Source organism: Myotis lucifugus, unplaced genomic scaffold (assembly GCF_000147115.1).
Source record: "Myotis lucifugus unplaced genomic scaffold, Myoluc2.0 scaffold_448, whole genome shotgun sequence".
NCBI lineage: Eukaryota > Metazoa > Chordata > Mammalia > Chiroptera > Vespertilionidae > Myotis > Myotis lucifugus.
The window spans coordinates 589,308-610,847 of record NW_005871496.1 but is presented as its reverse complement, the minus strand read 5'-3'; the positions used below and the strand labels follow the sequence as shown (position 1 = coordinate 610,847).

General features: G+C 50.5%; 3 protein-coding genes across 5 annotated transcripts in view; 2 read left to right on the top strand and 1 right to left on the bottom strand.

Annotated features, from left to right (window-relative positions):
• BACE1 (beta-secretase 1) overlaps window positions 1–11,701 on the top strand; it is a 26,765-nt gene extending 15,064 nt beyond the window's left edge. The window contains exons 2-9 of the mRNA XM_006102960.3: window positions 2,510–2,598; window positions 4,674–4,890; window positions 5,291–5,428; window positions 6,955–7,089; window positions 7,933–8,034; window positions 8,355–8,504; window positions 8,752–8,923; window positions 9,597–11,701. Of these exons, the coding sequence (XP_006103022.1) occupies window positions 2,510–2,598; window positions 4,674–4,890; window positions 5,291–5,428; window positions 6,955–7,089; window positions 7,933–8,034; window positions 8,355–8,504; window positions 8,752–8,923; window positions 9,597–9,838 (1,245 nt within the window). The 3' untranslated portion in view covers window positions 9,839–11,701. The remainder of the gene's footprint in view (window positions 1–2,509; window positions 2,599–4,673; window positions 4,891–5,290; window positions 5,429–6,954; window positions 7,090–7,932; window positions 8,035–8,354; window positions 8,505–8,751; window positions 8,924–9,596) is intronic.
• A 1,815-nt stretch (window positions 11,702–13,516) lies between these two features.
• RNF214 (ring finger protein 214) overlaps window positions 13,517–21,540 on the bottom strand; it is a 51,233-nt gene continuing 43,209 nt past the window's right edge. For 2 of the 3 annotated variants that reach the window (XM_006102958.3, XM_023744308.1), the window contains 9 exons: window positions 17,713–17,809; window positions 17,504–17,592; window positions 16,822–16,912; window positions 16,525–16,623; window positions 15,985–16,361; window positions 15,749–15,881; window positions 15,433–15,537; window positions 15,039–15,134; window positions 13,517–14,091 (listed from right to left, as the gene is read on the bottom strand). In XM_006102958.3, the coding sequence (XP_006103020.1) occupies window positions 14,026–14,091; window positions 15,039–15,134; window positions 15,433–15,537; window positions 15,749–15,881; window positions 15,985–16,361; window positions 16,525–16,623; window positions 16,822–16,912; window positions 17,504–17,592; window positions 17,713–17,809 (1,153 nt within the window). In that variant the 3' untranslated portion in view covers window positions 13,517–14,025. The remainder of the gene's footprint in view (window positions 14,092–15,038; window positions 15,135–15,432; window positions 15,538–15,748; window positions 15,882–15,984; window positions 16,362–16,524; window positions 16,624–16,821; window positions 16,913–17,503; window positions 17,593–17,712; window positions 17,810–21,540) is intronic. The other variant, XM_023744307.1, reaches the window with a different exon arrangement.
• LOC102436008 (enhancer of rudimentary homolog) lies at window positions 18,588–19,142 on the top strand. The gene has a single exon (XM_006102957.3). It carries the CDS (start codon window positions 18,639–18,641, stop codon window positions 18,951–18,953), a length of 315 nt encoding a protein of 104 aa, XP_006103019.1. The 5' UTR covers window positions 18,588–18,638; the 3' UTR covers window positions 18,954–19,142.

Sequence of the window (21,540 nt, the reverse complement as noted above, 5' to 3'; positions counted from 1 at the left end):
CGTGGGCTGCAGCCAAGGGCGAGATGATGGAGAGAGAGAGAGTACAGCAGGGAGGAAGGGGCCAAAGGTGAGGCTTGAGAAGTGAGCCTGCACCGCAGACAGAACTACGGGCGGGGTGCGGGGAGGGGGGTCAGGGGTGACGGGAGGGGCGGGTGCGTGTGGGGCGGGGTGGAGGGTGACAAGGAGGAGAGGTCAGCGGTGCTGACTGTTCCTGGTTTGGATAATGTGTCCTGCGTTTGGTGACTATAAGGCTGTTCTATGGTGGAGGGAGGGGTAGAGGCGAGATTCCGTTTTAGAATGTGCCGAGGAGGGGTGGGAGGTGAAAACCGAAGACGCTTGGCTGACGACTTTGGTTGTGAAGGGAGAGGAGAGTAGGGGGAGCTGGAGGCGGATGTGAGATTAAAGTTTTATTAAAACAAAGAAACTAAAGCATTTGTAAACGCCAAAAGGAAGACTCCAGAGGATTCAGGTGGTCAGGGCACCCGTGGTGGCTGGGGGCCCTGAGACTGGGATAGTGAATGGGGGCGGGGGTCTGAGGAGCTAGGAGGGAGCCGCCCCGCCCTGCAAGAGGAGGGACCACTGAGAGGACCGGCCGGGGCGGCGAGGCTGTTGGGGCAGGTGTGGAGGCCGGGCTGCGGGCCCCTGGCGAGGCCTGGCACAGGCTGGGCACCCCTCCCGAGGCTGGCCCCTGGCCCCGACTGCCCTGTTCCCTGGTGAGTGTGGGCTCAGGGCTGAAGCTTCTGCAAATGCGTGAGGACCGGAAACCCCTCTCTCGGGCAGGACCGCACTGCGAAGGGCAGCCAGACAGCCGGGCGTTTGCCAACGAGGAAATGGCACCTGCTTACTATGGTCCCCATTTCCTCGTGAGGATGGAGAGCGGAGGCCACAGAGCAGGGATGGCCGGGACTGGTGAGGGTGGGGAGCCCAGGGGGTTCCTTCCTCCAGGGCGGGGCCCCTTTGAGGTGAAAGGGGAGACCCTCCTTCAGACCAGGAGAAAGGCTGGAGGGGTGGCCTACAGAGAGAGCCCCCTCCCTGCAGTGGGAAGGAGGGCATTGGGAACAGTGGGGACAGGGAGCCCAGATAAAGCTCTGTTGTGGTGTAACACGTGGGCACGTTTTCCTGGGGTCAGCCGGGCACACATCCCAGACCACTGTCCCCGCAGAGCCATGGGGTCCTGGGTTGTGAAGGCGCCTCTTTCTTGGGGGTCCCGTGCTAGCAGGATCCCTGCCACCTGAGGCCGCGCTTGTGGTGCTGGGAGCAGAGCGGCAGGTGGGGCAGAGGGGGTGAAGAGCCGCTTTAGTCGTTATCCGATACCTGGCTGACATGGCAGCTCTGAGCCTCCAGCTCTGTTGATCCCCTGGAAGCTCAGCGTCTGGGTCTGGAGCCGGCGCTGGGAGACCAGGGAGAGGGCAGGAGAAGCGGGGAGGGGGCAGAGGGACATGGGAGCCAGGCCAGGAGCGGGCCAGCAGGACCCCCAGCAGGGTCAGAGGCCCGGGGCCAGTGCAGGGCGTCTCCCCGGGGCTGAGCAGGCTGGGCGGGACGGGGTCAGAGGTGCCACAGAGGCCCACGGAGAGCAGGAAGGAGCTGGCAGAGGAGGCAGCCGGAGCCAGGGAAGCGCAGGGACCTCCCGAGTTGGCAAGGTCAGAACCTGCACCAAACCCAAGGTCAGCTGACTGCGCCACACTGAGGAGGGAGGATACAGAGCGGAAGGGCCGGAGGTCAGGGGAGTAGCCGAGGGGTGAACGTGGCACGTTGGCAAGAGGATTCGCTTCACAGAGGGCCGTGTTTCCGAGGCCAGGCCCTCCCTCCTTCTGCCCGGGAGGGTATGGTAGGCATGCAACAGCTCTGGGCAGCCGCTGGCTCCAGCCGGGAAGTGACAGGAAGGCGGCTGCAGAAGGTAGGGGTCAGGCAGGCCATCGAGGATGAAGGAGGGAGGGACAGGTGGAAGATGCCAGCAGGGCTGCACAGCAAGGGCCACCAGACACCTGTCCATGTTCACCCAGCCCCACCAGGGCCCTGGCGAGGGGCCTGATCCTGGCTCCCACCCTTTCTGGCAGTGGACTCGGGTCTGTGTCGCCTCTGAGACAGAAGGGGGGCCTTCGTGGAGCCAAGTCTGGCAGGTAGGGTCAGAAACACGCGGGCATCACGTGCCATGGAGTCCCCTCACTCCCCTTGCTGGTGCCAGCTCCTGACAGCTGGCGGGGTCCACGCTTCCTCGGAGAACCAGAGAGGAAGGAGGGGCGAGCTCTAAAGAGAGAGTGGACGGGGAGGGGGGGGGCGAGGGGAGACAGGGACAGACAACACCCCCCACACACTGTGGCTCTAACAACACAGAAAATGCCATGATTCTCCAGGGGAGGCAGAGACACGGTTTCTGAGGCCTGAGGCCCTGCTAAGGCCACAGGACACGTCCTGCCTGGTGGACACTCCTCTGGGGACACTCCACAGGGAGGCCTAGCAGGAGTCAGGCCCCGTGTCAGTGACCCGCGCTCTCCCCTCCCTCCCGCAGCTCAACATCCTGGTGGACACGGGCAGCAGCAACTTCGCAGTGGGTGCCGCGCCCCACCCTTTCCTGCATCGCTACTACCAGAGGCAGCTGTGAGTCCAGGAGCTGGAGGGGAGAACTGCTCCCGGTGCAGGGCCAAGGGGGGTCCGAGGAAAAGGGGGCTGCGGGGAGAGAGGCTCCTAGGATCCTTCCTGCCAGGGAAGGGGAGGGAGAGGAGGTGACGTGAGCAGGACAGCAGAGTGGGGTGTGGGTTTGAGGGGCGTACTGTGGGAAAGGGTAAATTGAGAGGCAGCCAGGAAGTTCTTTGGGATGGAGAGCAGGCAGCCTTCTGTGCAGGGGAATAAGCTCTGAGCAACCCTAGGGTCCCCTTCTCTCCTGAATGGGAGGCGGGGGCCTCGCTCCACAGCCTCCCATCTCGGTTTCAAGGCAACACCAACCAAGTGTAGGGTGAGCAGGCTGCAGTGAGCGCGCCCGCCGTGTTCTCGCCCAGGGGTCACTCTCGGTGGCTCTGCACCGTTCACGGGAGTGGAGAGCGAGCCTTCCAGAAGCCCCACTGCCTGGACCAGTGTCAGGACTGTGGGCTGACCGCCTCCTCCCCATCAGCCAGAGGCCAGCGCCGGGATTTAGACAACTGGTGGGAGGGAGGGTCGAAGTGGGTCTTTAAGGTTAAAGAGAGGCTGCGAGGGATCCTAGAAGCAGGACATGGATGTCTGAGGCATCTGTGTGTGAGCAGAGGCTTAAACCCCATTCATGGACTTCCAGGACGACGCCAAAGCCACCTCCCCACTGCCGCCTCCCCTCAACTCCCCGTCTGGAGGAAGCAGTCAGGGCGCAGGGCCTCAGGGTCGATGAAAGGGAACTCGTGTAGGTCCTTGTCCCAGGCCTGTCCCTGTCCTCCATCACACTCACACACACGTACACACACGTGCTGGTCAGCGGTGCGATTACACCCAGGTAGGAGTGTTGATGGGCATGCTCCGCACATGTAGGTGGTATGTAACCTACATGCTCGGCTGAGATGCTGTGCCAACCCCTTCTCTGGAAGAACTTGTTGTAGAGGCTCCACATTTACCCCTTGGCCCTTGGTCTGCCACTCGGATGGCACTGCTGGATCCCAAGGCAGCAGGAGAATCAATGGCTCCTTTTCTCTGGGAGCTTGACAGAGCTGGGGTGGGTGGGGAAGAGATGCCACTAGCTGTCCCTGCAGCAGCAGCAAGTACAATACACAAAGCCTAGACTGTTCTGCCCTGGGCCTGAGCTCTACATCCAGCAGTGTGAGCCATGCAGACAGGACAGCGAGCCCAGCAGTGTGAGCCATGGGGACAGGACAGCGAGCCCAGCAGTGTGAGCCATGGGGACAGGACAGCGAGCCCAGCAGTGTGAGCCATGCGGACAGGACAGCGAGCCCAGCAGTGTGAGCCATGCGGACAGGACAGCGAGCCCAGCAGTGTGAGCCATGGGGACAGGAGAGCGAGCCCAGCAGTGTGAGCTATGCGGACAGGACAGCGAGCCCAGCAGTGTGAGCCATGGGGACAGGACAGCGAGCCCAGCAGTGTGAGCTATGCAGACAGGAGAGTGAGCCCAGCAGTGTGAGCCATGGGGACAGGACAGCGAGTCCAGCAGTGTGAGCTATGCAGACAGGAGAGTGAGCCCAGCAGTGTGAGCCATGCAGACAGGACAGCGAGCCCAGCAGTGTGAGCTATGCAGACAGGACAGCGAGCCCAGCAGTGTGAGCCATGGGGACAGGACAGCGAGCCCAGCAGTGTGAGCCATGGGGACAGGACAGCGAGCCCAGCAGTGTGAGCCATGCGGACAGGACAGCGAGCCCAGCAGTGTGAGCCATGCGGACAGGACAGCGAGCCCAGCAGTGTGAGCCATGGGGACAGGAGAGCGAGCCCAGCAGTGTGAGCCATGGGGACAGGACAGCGAGCCCAGCAGTGTGAGCCATGGGGACAGGACAGCGAGCCCAGCAGTAGCTCCCTCATCTGTTTGCCAGGTCACTTTACACCGTTCTGGGTGGTGGCCCCCCCTAGAGTCTGGTGAGCAGCCTGGAAGCATTTACCTAGAATGCCCCTGAGGTAAGCCAGGCGGCTGGGAGTTGCTCTGCTGCTGGACCCTGTACCAGCTGTGGTCATGCACCCACAGTGCTCTGCCTCCGTTTTCACAGGTCCAGCACATACCGGGACCTCCGCAAGGGCGTGTATGTGCCCTACACCCAGGGCAAGTGGGAGGGGGAGCTGGGCACCGACCTGGTGAGCATCCCCCATGGCCCCAATGTCACTGTACGTGCCAACATTGCCGCCATCACGGAGTCAGACAAGTTCTTCATCAATGGCTCCAACTGGGAAGGCATCCTGGGGCTGGCCTATGCCGAGATCGCCAGGGTGAGTGGAAGAGGCCGAGGTCTGGACAGCGTGTCTGCACACTGCTTGTTACACAGGGGCGGACTTGGGAAAGAGAAGGGGAGGGAACTAGCCGAGGAAGGGAGCATCCGTCTAAAGGTGGTCTGAATCTCATCCGGGTAGAGGGCAGAACTGGTACAGAGCAGGCCTGGTTTCCAGACTCTACGATCTTTGGAGTAAGAGGCCCCTGAAACATGATGGGCACATGGGGACCCCATAGATCTGTAGGCCCTCAGTACTTCCTGTTTGCATGGCGTGCCTGCTGCTAATCCTAGTACCTCAAGACGGTCTTTCCCAAGGAACATCCCCGCCTTTGCAATCACCTCCCGGTGTAGGCAAGAAGCTGGCCTCTGTGTGAGGATCCCTCCTCTTTTCACCACAGCCGGACGACTCCCTGGAGCCTTTCTTTGACTCGCTGGTAAAGCAGACCCACGTGCCCAACCTCTTCTCCCTGCAGCTGTGCGGCACCGGCTTCTCCCCCAACCAGTCGGAAGTGCTGGCCTCAGTTGGAGGGAGCATGGTGAGTAGGTCCTGGGAGAGGGCGGTCCTGGCACTGGGTAGAGATGGGTGCCACCTGCCTCCCGTCCACAGTCTTGGGCTCTGCTATTTAGTATCTATATTCCCCAACCCCACTCTGTCCATCCTGTCTTCCTGGCATTACTCCAGAAAGGACTCAAGTCGCCTATGGTAAACCTGGGGAGAATCAGAGATGATTAGGAGGTTTCAAAGGAAAGGGAAATGAAACCTACTGGAGTAAGATTATTCAGTCTGGTGATAAGGCAGAGATGTAAAAAGTTTAAAAGTCTATTTATTAATTAGGACAACTGGTGAATGGTTTTCCATCTCCAACAAGCAGAAAAAATAAAATTTATAGAAGCAAATAATCATTCATTCAACATTTCTTGTGCCAGTTTAGGTTTAAATAACTTCATCTCATTCTCAAACAAATAATTAAAACTTCTAGAAAGTCTCTTCCCCTGAACACATTGTTTTGATGTTGCTTTTTCAATGTTTTTATTGATTTCAGGGAGAGGGAGATAGAAACATAATGACGATATAGAATCATGGATTGGCTGCCTCCTGCACACCCCCTATTGAGGATCTAGTCCAGTGGTTCTCAACCTTCCTAATGCTGCGACCCTTTAATACAGTTCCTCATGTTGTGGTGGCCCCCACTTTCATTGTTACAAATTGAACATAATTAAAGCATAGTGATTAATCACAAAACAATATGTAATTATATGTGTTTTCCAATGGTCTTAGGCGTCCCCTGTGAAAGGGTCGTTCGACCCCCAAAGGGGTCGCGACCCACAGGTTGAGAACCGCTGATTCTAGTCTAAAACCCCAGGCATGTGCCCTGGTTCTTAGGTTGATGCTCAACCACTGAGACACACCACCGGGCATGAACACATTCTTTTTTTTTTTTTTTTTTAAATATATTTTATTGATTTTTTATAGAGAGGGAGAGGGATAGAGAGTTAGAAACATCGATGAAAGAGGAACATCGACCAGCTGCCTCTTGCACACCCCCTACTGGGGATGTGCCCGCAACCCAGGTACATGCCCTTGACCGGAATCGAACCTGGGACCTTTCAGTCCGCAGGCCGACGCTCTATCCACTGAGCCAAACCGGTTTCGGCACACATTCTTTTTTTAAAATATATTTTTATTGATTCCAGAGAGAAAGGGAGAGAAAGATAGAAACATCGATGAGAAAGAATCATTGATCGGCTGCCTCCTGCACACCCCCCACTGGGGATCGAGCCCGCAACCCGAGCATGTGCCCTTGACCAGAATCAAACCTGGGACCTTCCAGTCCACAGTCCAATGCTCTATCCACTGAGCCAAACCAGCCAGGGCCATGAACACATTCTTAATACATTTTAAACTATGTCACTCTGGGGCATGATTTGATTAGAAGCAGGATGAGAAAGGTGGTCTGTGGAGGGCCTACCCACTCCCACAAGTTCCTGGTCCTTCGCTTGCTTTTAGGGTGACTTGCTGCCCTTCGTGCTGGGACTCAGATACCTGCCTTTTTCTCCCTAGATCATTGGGGGTATCGACCCCTCGCTATACACGGGCAGCCTCTGGTACACACCCATCCGACGGGAGTGGTATTATGAGGTGATCATTGTGCGGGTAGAGATCAATGGACAGGATCTGAAAATGGACTGCAAGGAGGTAAGAAGAGCAAGGGGGCACCAGGGAATGGTACAGGGCGTGGCGACAGGGTGAGGTCAGACCCTGGGTTAGGAGGTTGGAAGGACAAGGTAGGTGCACGACCTGCAGGAAGGCTCGGGGCTGAACCTACAAGTCAGGAGCACAAGGGCCACACAGGGGACCGGCAGGGCACTTCACAGGGACCGCCTGGCGTAGGACCTCGTAAGAGTAAAGCTCGCCTGGATCCATCATGGCCTTGCTTCACGGCCTGGTTTGCAAGGCAGTGCGATGTGATGGTGAACGGAAGTCCAGCTTTGGGTTCTGGCTCTGCCCTTAGCAAGTGTCTGCCCTTAGTAAGTTACTGTCGGGTTTGTTTCCTCTGCAAAAGAGGTAGCGTCCCGAGTGTCCATCCCAGTACCCGGCACGTCGCAGAAGCCAGGAAATGGCAGCTAAGCCGTGGGTCTTCCTCACTGAGGTTCTCAGTGCGTGCTAAATTAGAATAGATATAAAAGTACTATGAAAAATTAAAACCACCATACAAGGTACTTTTATTTTCAAGATTTGGAGAACATCTTTCCACCCAAGACAGTAAGAGCATTTACTAAATGCTCCCTGTGTGCCAGGACCACTGCAAGCACTTCGAATGTATTAATTTATTTAATCCTTATAATAACTGTGAGGTAGGTACTATTATTATCCTTTAAGATGGGGAAACTGAGCCACTGAAGTTAAGTAACTTGCCTAAGGATATACTCCTAAGAAGTGGCAAAGCCAGGATGCCAACCCAGGCAGCACCTGACACAGTCAGACTGACCCTGGCACTGCACACAGCTCCTGAGTATTCTAACCTCTCTTCTCCCTCAGTACAACTATGATAAGAGCATCGTGGACAGTGGCACCACCAACCTTCGTTTGCCCAAGAAAGTGTTTGAAGCTGCAGTCAAATCCATCAAGGCAGCCTCCTCGGTCAGTGGGGCTGAGTCGGGGGTACAGAGATGACTCGAGTCCGAGGGAGTCTGTTGAGTCACATCCTTCAGGAGCCAAGTGTCCCCCTCAGAACCTTCTACTTAGACTCTTTCGTGGGTGTTTGCTCGTCACCAATCCCCCTCGAACAGTGTTGGCCTCATTCTCCCACTCTCCTCCTCTAATTCCTGGGTTCAATGGACCTTTCCCCGTTTGGATATTCCAGGAAAAGCAAAGAAAGGCCAGTGAGTGTGATCTGAGGATGGGAGGCGAGATGGTGGCAGGGGCTGTTTCCTCACTGTCTCCCTTTCTGCCCGCGGCAGACCGAGAAGTTCCCGGACGGCTTTTGGCTGGGGGAGCAGCTGGTGTGCTGGCAGGCAGGCACCACCCCCTGGAACATCTTCCCGGTCATCTCGCTCTACCTGATGAGTGAGGTCACCAACCAGTCCTTCCGCATCACCATTCTCCCACAGGTGCGTCCCTCCGCGAGGCAGCAGCCCCAGGAGACAGTACATGTAGGGAGATGTCAGTGCGGGGCTTCCCAGAACTTGGAAGACATAGATGAGTGTCCAGGGATGAAGGGCTCATGGAAAAGCAAGCCCTCGGAGCTCAGGGATGCCGACGGGAAGAGCGGCCTAAGGATACAGCCACTAGAAGGCAGAGGTGGGGTGCAGGATGGAGCGAGGAAGACACTCTGACGCTTTCACTCCTTATCCTTAGCAATACCTGCGGCCAGTGGAGGATGTGGCCACATCCCAAGACGACTGCTACAAGTTCGCCGTCTCCCAGTCGTCCACGGGCACCGTCCTGGGAGCTGTCGTCATGGAGGGCTTCTACGTGGTCTTTGATCGGGCGAGAAAGCGGATCGGCTTTGCTGTCAGCGCTTGCCATGGTGAGCGCCAGGGTGCGGGTCAGTCTATCCATGTCCCCCCTGTCCAGCAGGCAGCAGATCTGGGCCCCGCCAGTCTGGGAGGGAGGAACAGTTGCCTCGAGCCAGAGTCAACAGGTTGTGCCAAAGCCAGAGGCAGCGCCTAAGCTTCCCACTGCCTGGCGTGGTGACCCTGCCTGCTTGGGAGCTTCTGCTAGACGCCAGGAGCAGCAAGAGCTGTCAGGCACCTGGAGGAGCTCAAGAGCAGCAGGCTACAGTGTCCCTGCCACCTGCCGGAGGGGAGCTTAAATGCCATTTCAGAATGGTAGCGGGTGCCCTGCCCAGGGTGCTCAGTGGTTAGAGCACTGGCCCATACACCAAAGGGTCATGGGTTCGATTCCCAGCCCCAGCCAGGGCATGTGTGGGAGGCAGCTAATTGACGTGTCTCACATCAATGTTTCTCTCTCCCTCCCCCTTCTCCTCTCTCTAAAAAAAATAATGGAAAAATATCGAGTGAGGATTAACAAACAAAAGGTCGCTGTTCTCTGTGGCCTGGAGGAGATGTGCCTCCACCTGGCACTGCTTTCTACAGCCTCCTCGGGGCCAATTTCAAGGCCCGGTCGGGAAGTCTTTTTCTTGCATAATCCAAACTGCAGTGTGACACTGAACTGCCTGCTCACATCTGCCCTTTCTCCAGTGCACGACGAGTTCAGGACGGCGGCGGTGGAAGGCCCGTTTGTCACCCTGGACATGATGGACTGTGGCTACAACATCCCACAGACAGACGAGTCAACCCTCATGACCATAGCCTACGTCATGGCCGCCATCTGCGCCCTCTTCATGCTGCCACTCTGCCTCATGGTGTGCCAGTGGCGCTGCCTCCGCTGCCTGCGCCACCAGCACGATGACTTTGCTGATGACATCTCCCTGCTGAAGTGAGGAGGCCCATGAGCAGAAGACAGAGCATCCCCTGGACCATCTGGGTGGTTGGTTCGACTTGGTCACAAAGAAAGAGATGGCACCTGTGGCCAGAGCACCTCAGGACCCTTACCCACCCCCCAAATGCCTCTGCTTGACAGAGGAGGAGGAGCTGGCAAGGTGGGTTGCAGGGACTGCACCTGCAGAAAACAGGACAGGGAAGAGACACGCTCTGGTGGCAGGAATATGTCACCTCAAACTTGAGTTGGGAAATTCTGCTGCTTGAAACTTCAGCCCTGATCTTTGCCTACCATCCCTTCCAACCCTCCAGCCCAAAGCATTCCTCTTTCCTTAGTTCCAGAGTGGGGGCATCCCACCGGTCACCCCGGGGTGTCTACAGGGCCCAGCCTTGCTTCCCTGCTGGCCCAAGGCAGTAGGAGCAAATGCACAGTTAGCTTTTGCTTTAGAGATAGGAACTGTATCAATGAGCTTAACATTGGTGCAAAGACTGCCTCTTGAATTAAACAAAAAAATAACCTGACCGAATGTTTGTACAAATGGTTGGAAGAGGAAGAGAGGGAGTGTGAAGACAGGGGACACTGGGATGGAAGCAGGAGAGGTAGAAAGGACACCGCCAGCTCCCGTTTTAGGCTTCACCTCCAAGACAGAACCCTCTCGTAAACAGGTGTTGCTTCCCGGAGTTTTCTTTGCTGTGTTTGCAGCCTATCAAAAGGGAGGTGGGAAGAAGGGCTTATTTGCCAAAAAGCTCTTTTTAGCTCTTAAATTAAAAGTGTCCACTAAGAAGTTCCATCTAACAAATGAATTTCTACCTTATTGATTCCACTTGTCTCTACCTGGACGCTTTGCTCTACAAACGCTCGGTAGCCGTGTAACGTCCCAACCCTCCCAAACCCCAGGCGTCCTCCGGGAAAGCAATGGGAACACAGCAACTGAGCGGGGCTGGGCCTCGTCTTCCTGGGCACCTCTCCACTCCCTCCCCCAAACCCGAGACCTTGGAGCTCTGCAGCTGAGGTGCTAAGAAGAATAGACAGGAGCACTCTCCTACCTAATAATCCTCGAAAGCGGAATCCTGAAGATTCATTTCACAGGCACAGGGGTGATGCCCTTCACCCGCCTGGAGTTCTTCCTGTTCAGCTGTAAGATCTTTACACAACACAGAGCCGTTTCATTGCCTTCTCACCCTAGGTCTCAGCCGCCACGTATTTGGCTAAGGCATCCCCAGTGGCACAAGTATTGGAGCCAGAATGCCAGAACATAGGGCTCGCTGACTATAGCACCGTCACCTTCAGTGTCCAGGCTGCCTGGAGAAAGGATGGGGCCTCGACTTCCTTCCTTTTCCACAAGAGCCCCTCAATTTCCTTTTTTCCTGTCCTGCTCTCTACTCCCCACTCCTAATAGTACTTGGGTATCCAGGCTAGTTCTTGCGCTAAGTACTGGGGACGAAGTTCATTTCCTATCCGTTCTAACACAATCAACTATGATACCTGTGTTAGTGGAAAGAGCAAATTTTCCCGGTATACCCACTGGGCCTCATTCCTCTGTGGTCTGCACCCTGCTTCCAGGTAAGGGGCCTGCTGAGTGTGAATTACCTGAGGGAGAGGGAACTATAGGGAGGGCCCCTGGAATCCTGGCTTCAGCCAGCTGCCACAAGCCATACACAATAAATCAACAACACCGAGTCGTAGTTTCTATCTGGACTCTCTTCACTCCCCTGCACCTGGTGCTGCTTGGCTGACAGGAAGACCCCAGAACCACACAGACTGACAGGAAGACTGGAGACTGTCCGCTTCCAGCTCGGAACTTACTGTGTAAATAAACTTCCAGAATTGTTACCGTGAAATAAAAATGCCGCATTCTGCTTTATAATTTCTACCCATGTTGGGAAAACTGGCTTTCCCCAGTTCTTCCCAGGGCACACAAGTCAGCCCCTTCATTAGGAAGCCCCACTGTCCTCTTTTCCTTTCAGAGAAAACTTGGGCTCTCTTTTAAGAGTAACTTCCTTTCTATCCTGGAACTACAAACTCTAAGTGTAAAAAAAAATTTGCTTTGACAACAGCTTCTTGCTTGTAAAATATGTATTCTATATCTCTATTTTTAAATCTATTCCAGAAAAATGACTGTCCCATCTCTCTTCACTGCACTAGGCCCTTTCCTGTTGGTGTGCATGGCTTTAGCATTGCAGGCCAAGGGACAGAGGGAGAACGAGGCTGGCCCAGACTCAGGGCTGCTTTCTGACCGACCCTGACTAAGAAGAGAGCAGCGATGCGGCCCCAGGTCCATGCACGCCTCTCCCCACACTGTCTTCCAGCTACAGATGGCTTCCCAGGTTTCTACCAGGAAGCAGTTAAGCCCCTTACTTCCTCCTTTGGCTTCAAAGATTTGTGGAAAAGGAACAGAATATTCTTTATACCTCCTGAAAAGCACTGCAGGTGGCCATGGGCTGCTGAAAAGTTGAAGGGAAATAAGATATTAAGATAACAAGATGAAAATGACTCCGCCCCCCCCCCCCCCCCCCCCCAGGGAAAGAACAAAGGAGCTAGTCTTCCATTGGCGCCTTCCCTTACCCCAACAGCTACCGCACTGGAGTCATGCAAGTCCCATCAACCAAGGCAAGTAGGTATCTGACCTCTGCAGAGGGGCGTATGCAGGCCATCTCAGTGACCTTAGAAGATGCCAAGGAGCTCTTGGGAGATCTAGCTCCTCACACTAATGCCAGTTAACAAACCGGGGCAGTAGGAGAAGAGAAAGAGTATGTCCATGAGCTGACAGGCAAGGATGAAACAAAGAAGGAAAAGAGTAGCAGAAACGGAGAGGAGAGAATTTAGATGGACATGCAAGGAAAAGTCTTTGCTACCCTAGTGCACTGCTAGTGCGAGCGAGCATTTCCAGGTCCCAGAAATGAAAAAATTCAGCTGTTGGTGATATATTAATCTCCTTCCCCTGGAGCTATTCTTAAAAAAATTAACACTTCGTTTTTAGTTGTTTAATTCCACAGAGAAGAGTGCTGAAGCCACTTCTGGTAAGAGTAAAGGTAAGAGGATGCGAAAGCTCTAACAGAGCCCCAGAAAAGCTCAGTGGCAGAGGGGAACACTGATCTGGTTCTGGGTGGCTACCCAGAGAACACATGACTTCTCAACCTCAAACCCACCTCCCTTCCCAGCACTGGGGTCTCCATCTTCCCCGGGGCAGAACACGTGTCCCCCATAGCTCTCTTGCTTCAAGAATGAAAGCCCAGCATCTCAAGATCATTCTGAAAATAATTTTGCACAGACATCTCTCCTCAACTGTGCCTGCCTGGAGCGCATCCAGGTCACCAAACAACTTGGCTGTGAACGACTGCCTAGCCTTCAGGGGGAGGGTTAGCCAGACAAGAAGACCAGAGGGAAGGGAAGAGGGAGGCCTCTGTAAGGCCGGCCACGCCGGTGGTGGCAAGGGGTGGCTTCCGGAGCAGACCTTCAGATGGTGCTAGTTTCTGAAGAGACGACTACCGAGGAAGTGGGGTGAACAGAAGTGAGGGCGTGGGGAACTCGGACCTGGTTATGCTGTTACTCTTGGACTGTGAATTTTGCTGTTGTAAAACAGAATATTCTGTAAACCTAAAGCCTATGTACAAAACATAAGCATTAACACAGTAAAATACTCAGTGAAAAGTCAAACTCTTAGGTTTACATTTTTTTTCTCAATCAGTCTCATTTCATCCGTTTGGAGAGTTGCTAGGACACCAAGGCTTCCAAAGGCTTTCCGTAGTCAAGGCAGCCGCCGGACAGAGGGTGAGCACCAAGGTTCAAATCTGCACCCATGAACCTTAGGAAATGGACTAGTGGTTGAGCCAAATCAAAGCAGGATAGCCTTAGAGCCACAGCAGCTTCCTAATGGTTTTTATATTGTATTTGAAAACAGCCTTAGGCAGGAATATCATAATTTCAAGGCCAAACTAAATATCATCTTAGCTACAATCTGCATCCCCCTAAAGGAATTGCAAGCTGAGGGGGACAGACCATTTTTGCATAATATACATACTTTCATTACGAACATTTGAATACAGACTTTCTATACACACATTTCCTATATAATAAAAATGTACATGGCATGAGTATATGTCACTGTATAAATATAGAGTTTTAGAAATCTTGAACCCGCGCTTCCTGTTCACATCAGCTTCTCTTCTTCCTCCCCAATCAGGTCCATCACTTAAGAGTTGGGCAAAAGGGACAAGTGTCATTTGTGTTGGTCTGGGCCCAGAATTTGATGCACTGGAAATAAAGAAAGACACACCTCAGGTTTATCTGGAAAGATGGAGGGAGGGAGGGAAGGAGTGCTATTACGGTTCAATGGGTCTAAGGACTATTTACTAAGTCACCTCCAAAAGAATCTTCAGAGGTGGACCTGTCCTTTCATAGGGAACATTAACAACCTGCTAATAACAGTGTGCAGCTGCTTTTTGTTGAATATCCAGGCTTGTTCCTTCTAATGATCCATTCAGGCTTAGATGAACTTCCATCTGCTAATACACATCACCTAAAATCTTATTCAGGATTTTCCCTTACCAAGAACTTAGATGTAAATTCAGTTTCTACCTACTGTTAAAACACAATGAACAAAATATAGTAAAAAAGGAATCATCCTTGCTGCTATTAACTCTGCTTGGTAACAGTAAGTGATGGGAATGATTGTCAGTGTGGAAAGATAATCTCTAATAGACTTCAATTCTGTTAATGGAGTTACTAATTTCATACCCAGGCTCTTTATTCCATTTCTCTCATCTAAGCAATCTTCTGACAATGCTATATTTGAAACAACAGTTAGATATGTATATCTTATTGTCAGTTTTTCAAGAAAGTGACCTTTCAGAGCTCTGGTACGAACTGCTTATCAAGTCTCCTAAGGGAACAGGGTAAAAGGAAGCTGGAAGATCCCAGCTGCAGTATTCTAAATTCTGCTGATGTTTAAGCCACAAGTTACTAAAAACCTTATGTTTAGGTTTTGTTTTGTTAATTCTCACCTGAGGATATTTCTACATGCCCAGACCCGGGAGGGAGTGGGGGTTGAAGGCACGGGCTGAGGCTCTAACCACTTGGCACACTGGCCAGGGCAATATGTTTAGATATTAATGCTGAGCATCAACACTAAAATGTGCAAGAGAAATTCTCAGTTGTCAGTAAATAAAGAGTTGGAAATGGGGAAGGAATGTAGCACCCACCTCCTTATGTAACACGTGGGTACATGCCATTGGATGCAGCTCGCTGGGCTGGACCAGCTTCTGGCACATGAGACACAGCTTACAGGTGGCTGGAGCCTGCAGAACAGAGGAGGACGGGCAAAGGGTAAGACAATAAGAAACCTCTGGGTCTCCTTCCCTTTCATGCCCATGACTCCACCTAGTGTTTCCATTCAACAAAAAGATTTTACACCAGAAGAAGTAAAAGTTCAAATACAGATTCTTGCCAAAAGTACTTACATTTTCCCAGTTGTGGCTGCCAACAACCCGGCTGATGAGAAATGGTTTCCTCCTACCCTCCATCTGTAAACCAGCCACTCCCACTGACATCACTCCCCACCTTTACATCCTAGTTTTTAGAGAAAATGAGTCTTACATGTGAAGACCTTCCAGGATATGAAACTTGTGCAGAAGGCAAGAACATTGGGGTATTGATTTGGGCTAATGGAGCAGGGAACAAGGCCCGGATCCGACCGAGTGGCTGTGGGAGAAACATTGTGAGAGTAAGGAAAGAGTCTGAGTCACAGAGCATGTAACTAAAGAAATCACTTAGCTCCCAGCCCAGCAAAGGAAGAAAGCAGACTAGGCACTCCTGGCTGCAGCAAATGCTTCCCTCCCCAAGTTTTTCTCAAAACTGCCTCTTCCTCAACATCTCAGCAGGTCTGCACTCTTCCCCCACTACCTTGTCTTACCTGAGTACTTGCTGCCACTCGCTCATGTTCTGCCAGTCGTGCAGCTACCAGCTGGATCAGTTCCTCCATGGTCAGGCCTGCCATGGTGGTACGTGCCGTCTTGATTTGCTGAAGAATGTTGGTCATCTGGGCCCTAAAAAAGGGGGAGATATTTTATGTGATACTCGTAGGGAATATCCATAAAACCTCTCCTATGCCCCTCTGACAAATTTTTATTAGTCCTTAAAGACACTTACTTATTGCATTGTGGGAACCGAGCCAGCAGTTTTTCCAGGATCTTCTCTAGTTTGTCTACTGGTTGGGGCCGGGGAGTTTCAGTAGAAGCCTTAACACCGCCCAAGCCTGGGGGAGGCGGGATGGAGGCGGCAGGGGGCATGTGTGGACCATGGGAGCCAACAAGGGAACCCAAGCCAGGGCTATTTCTCCCATGGGAGCCAGGAATGGGTGGGGAAGGCTGGTTGGGCTGGGAAAGGGCAGGGTTCAGGATTGGGAAAGACAAGGAACGGGGATCTGCACTGGGCATAACCATGGGCATTGTGACCTGCCCAATGGAGAAGGGCATCCGAGGAACCAAAGAGGGATTGGGCTGAAACACCTGAAGCATGAAGTCTGTCTGCAGAGGGGAAGAGGTGGAGGATGCAAGAGAAAGGGAGAAATCAATGAGCAACTCTTACACCAAATAAAACCAACAATACCCAGTATCTTCTTTACAAAAACAAGTGAAGGACTCTGGTTTTGTCACAGAAAGCCTGACTACCCAAAACTTGCATTCTTACCTCGGACGGGGGCGGAGGCAGAGTGGGAGTAGGGATCTGAGGAAGGCTGCTCAGCTTGGCCCCATTCCGCACTAGCTGGATGTGACTATTAAACTGGTCCTAGAAAGGAGGAAAGGAAGGGATGACCCTTCACTGCTGAGCTGAGTGAGCCTCCCTAGAAAGAAGCACCCACCATCCAGTCTGAAGAAAACAGAGGGAGCGGTAGATAAGCTCTCGTGACAAAGCAGAAGGTCCCTGCCCCTCACCAGCTTAAGCACAGCCTAACTCAGACTCAATGCTCCCCATTACTACACTTACCCGAACATTCTTTTTCATCATCCGAACTCCATTCAGTCTTGTCTCCCACTCCTGTTTGGAACGAACTGTGTCTAGTGTTGGGGGAGTTGACCTTTCAAGAAACCAACAGGAATTTACAGAATTAAAGAAAACCTAACTCTCAACGCTCTGAGATAGCCTAAAAGGAATGGCCAATGGACCAGAGAGAAGAGTCGAACCAGATGGAAGAGAAGGCCAGGGATATAGGTCGTGTGCCTCACTTTATCTCCAGCATCTTTTAAGCCAAGTATTGGAGAAAGAGAACCAACCACTGAGACAGGGGTCTTATCTGCCTGAGAAGGCCACAGGGTCCTGCAGATTCCATGGCAAGAAGAGAAATGACTACATAAGAAACAAATCGCCAAGGATATTTGATATGCTTCCATAGCATAAAAGATACTGTTTATACAACTGGGAATAATACAATAGAAAACACAAAACGAGAAGACTGCAGAGAGGAAGAATTAGAGAATGCAGAAGTTAGGATACAGGAAGAGAAATCACGGAACAATTACTACTGCACAGACAGGGATGACCTTGAAATTCCCGTGATGATACAGCAAGTGCCAGACTAGCTGGCCTAGGGTTTCAAACCCTAAAGAAATCAAAACAAAATCCACAACACTGCAGGACCACTAACATTCTAGAATGGGACGATACCTACTTGAGGTAAGTAAGGTGCAGCTCTGCCTCTTTTTCGGCTTCTTCTAGCTTCAACACCAGCAATTCTTTCCGACTCTCTAGTGATAAGATCTAGGAAAACCACACACACATACTTGATTACTTACATGGCTTACTGGTTAATACTATATCAAAAGGATTTACCATCGGGAAGCCCAAAATCAAAGCCTTCAATATAGCAACTCTTCTCACCTCTGCCTTCCAGGCCCGTTCTGTCTCTTCCATAATGTTCTGATTTATTTCACCATCCTGATTCTTCAGTCTATCCAGTTCCATTTCCCACACCTCTCTGGAAGATAAGAAATGAAGAACAAGACTAAGGGGAGAAAGACAGCAAGGCAAAGTAAAACCCAAAATTAGTCTGCCAAGTATGTTACAGGAAGTCTTACTCTAAGTAGTAACTATAGATATAGACAAATAATGTTTCAAGTAGTCTGTAATTGCACAAAGGCAAGTAAAATCTGAAAGTTAAAATGTTCATATCTCCACTTGCTAAAATAAGGTTACCCAGACCAGGAAAAAGTGTGTCCTTGGAACTAAAACCCGCTGCAGGTAAAAGGTCCTTCTATGATCAAGGAGGGCTCAAAATCATTATGGCATCCGTCTTATTTCCAACTTATCTGGAGAATGCAGGATGAAAAACAGGGATCCATTTAATACTAATCTCTAAGTCACCACTAAGCACAGTTACTGGGTTACTGACGTTACTAATCTCTTAGCTGCAGTGAACGTTCTTCAACAGGAAGAAACCTTCTCTTTAGATTTCAGGACTTCACATTCCCATCCGTTTCCTCCCTGACACTCCCACCCCTAGAGTGCCTTTCTGTCTAGTACTGAGGGATTTCCCAGGATGGGGGACAATGAAGGGACAGAGCCAGCAAAAGAAATTCCTTATATTACACTTGATTGCAATAAGCTTTATGGCTGAAAGGAACAGGATTACCCAGATCAGTCGACAGAATAATATAGAAAAGTTTAAATTATTTTAAAAAGGTGAAAAGGTTGAAAAGAGCTACATCTTTAAAATGTTCCCCGTTTTCGGTTGGCTGTTGGCGGTGTGGCGGTGTGTCGTGTGTGGCGGTGTGTCGGCGGCGGCTGCAGCGAAAGAGTTTGGCGCGATGTCTCACACCATTTTGCTGGTCCAGCCTACCAAGAGACCAGAAGGCAGAACTTATGCTGATTATGAATCGGTGAATGAGTGCATGGAAGGCGTTTGTAAAATGTATGAAGAACATCTGAAGAGAATGAATCCCAACAGCCCCTCTATCACATATGATATAAGCCAGTTGTTTGATTTTATTGATGATCTGGCGGACCTCAGCTGTCTTGTTTACCGAGCTGATACCCAGACATACCAGCCTTATAACAAAGATTGGATTAAAGAGAAGATCTACGTGCTCCTTCGTCGACAGGCCCAACAGGCCGGGAAATAGTTGTGTTGGAAGCATTTGGGGGTTGGGGGTGGGCTTGGAACACAGGTGTGTACAGCTGTCTGTAGTGAAGTTTTGTATTATAGTAATCCTGTTTCCATTTTGGTACACTCTAGCCAGGATTGAATGTGTTAGATGATATGTGAGGATCTTGTTCAATCTGAACTCCCATCACCCCCCTTTTTTCTCTTTTTTTACTTAAACATGGTTATGATGACTTAACTAAGAAGTTTTTCTTTGTCAGTTAAGGTTGATTCCAATCCTTCATATCTGCTTTATAACATTCACTGTACTAACCCTTCTTCAAGTTGGGGTGGGGGTAGTGACAGTTTAATTATGTGCTAAGATAAAGTCTTAGTGAAAAACAAATAAATGTTCTTTAGTTATAAAAAAAAAAATGTTCCCCGTTTTCTTCAGTGAGAGAAACAGTTTTATTCATTCCTTTTCTGTGTTCTTAGTAGCCTATGTATTTACTTAAATTGTTGCAGTCTCTTCTTTCGATTGACCCAATGCTCCAGATAAAGTATTGGTGTGTTTGTGCGTGTGTATGTGTCACACACATATTCACTGATTCACTAACAGGAGTCTGCCCCTCTACTAACAAGGTCCATTTAATGTAACAGAAATGACTAGGTGGGCACTTTCTTCCTTAATCCCCATGTGTTGTGTTCCTCAAACTAACTTCCTGCCAGAGGAAAAATTCTCTAATAGTTATTTAGACAAAGGTTTACAGTAGATGTGTTTTCCTGCTATAACACAAATTCCTCAAGTTAAAAGATATATGAGAAGTCAAAATTCTCGTAGCATAAGAATATGTAAAATACGTTGTGGGGTCAATCCATGATCTCTTTAGCCTACCAGTCACTCTTTGACAAAGATAATTATAGGTAAACATTAGTTGCCTTCTTTGATCAATGTTATCCTCGAAGATTATAGATGCTCACTGAATATCTCTAACTTCATTAAATACATTTGTCAACGACAGATAGACACTTATATTAGAAAAATCCTTCTACCATGCCCATGGAGACATTCCACATATTCACACACACACACAGCTTTTCCTTTGGGCATTTGGCCACATCTACTTCATTGGATCCAACAAGACAAAAGGGACTACTAGCAACCACCACCACAACAACTGCTAGCAAACAACTTTAAAAAATCGTAAAAATTCCCAGCCTTATATGTTAACTAACCTGTAACATATATCAGATTTCATTTCACTAAAGAGTACTACTACCTGCAACCCATGCTAGAAAAAAAATCAGTTCCCTAGATAGTAAAAAGAAATCCTCGGTAGAATAGAAACAGTGCACTGAGTCTATTGTAACTTTTTTTTTTTACTTATTTTTTTATTGATTTTAGAGAGGGAAGAAGGGGAAGCGAGGAGGGGGGGAAGAGAGAGAGAGAGAGAGAGAGAGAGATAGATACACCGATGTGAGAGAGATACATACGTCTGACTAGAGATACGTCCGACTAGAGGTGGAACCCACAACCTAGGTATGTGCTCTGACTAGGAACTGAACCTCTGACCTTCTGGTGCATGGGATGACGCTCCAATCAACTGAGCCACACCGGCCAGGGCTATTGTAACTTTTTAAATGCTTCGTTGAATTTCTTTCAAGTCCCATGTTTCTGTTATTTTAATGGCTAGTTCAGGGAATCAACAGTTCAAATGAATAAATCCTACCAGATTCTACAAGCCTGACTTATTGTAGGCCCCAATGTTTGCATCATAATTTAAAAATTAATTTTGTTTTTGATCAGGTAAATAATACAAATTATAAAAAGTTTAGAAATACAAAACATAAAGAATATAAAGCCCTAGCCTGTTTGGCTCAGTGGATAGAGCATCGGTTCTTGGACTGAAGAGTCCCGGGTTCAATTCCGGTCAAGGGCACGTACCTTGATGCGAGTCTTGATCCCCAGGCCTGTTTGGGGCTTGTGTGGGAGGCAACCAATTGACATGTCTCTCTCACATTGCTATTTCTCTCTCTGTCTCTCTCCCTCCCTTCCACTCTTTCTAAAAATCAATGGAGAAATATCCTCGGGTGATGATTAACAACAACAACAACAAAAAAGAATATAACATAAAGGTTTTAACTCTTCTATTTATTGGTTGTATAAACCTAGATAAGTTAATCTTTCTTAGGCCTCAGTTTCATCTGAAAAATGAGTAGTAACTATATCACGGGATTCATGGGAGAGTTCCCTGAGAAAACACACATGAAGAATTTAATATAGTGCCTAAAACATGGGATGTATCAAAAAAATATGTTTTTTAAGTATTCTTAACTCAATTTCTCACAATTACACTACTAACGAAGAACCATTGTTATACTTCTTTCCAGTCTTTTTCAAATAGATATTTATATAAGTACTAGAGGCTCAGTGCATGGATCCATGCACCGGGTGGGGTCCCTCAGCCTGGCCTGAGCCCTTTCATAACCAGGGACCCTTCAGGGGATGTCAGACCAGTAGTCTGACATCCCCAAGGGATGTAGTAAGTGCGCCAAAGAAGCAGGGTGGCTGGGAAAGGAAGCCTGAGCCCCGGGCCAGGGAATTGCACCGGTTCCCGGCTTCATCC

Bases quoted from the DNA above. Each gene is read 5' to 3' on its own strand.
- LOC102436008 (XM_006102957.3), top strand. From the start codon at position 18,639: ATGTCTCACACCATTTTGCTGGTCCAGCCTACCAAGAGACCAGAAGGC.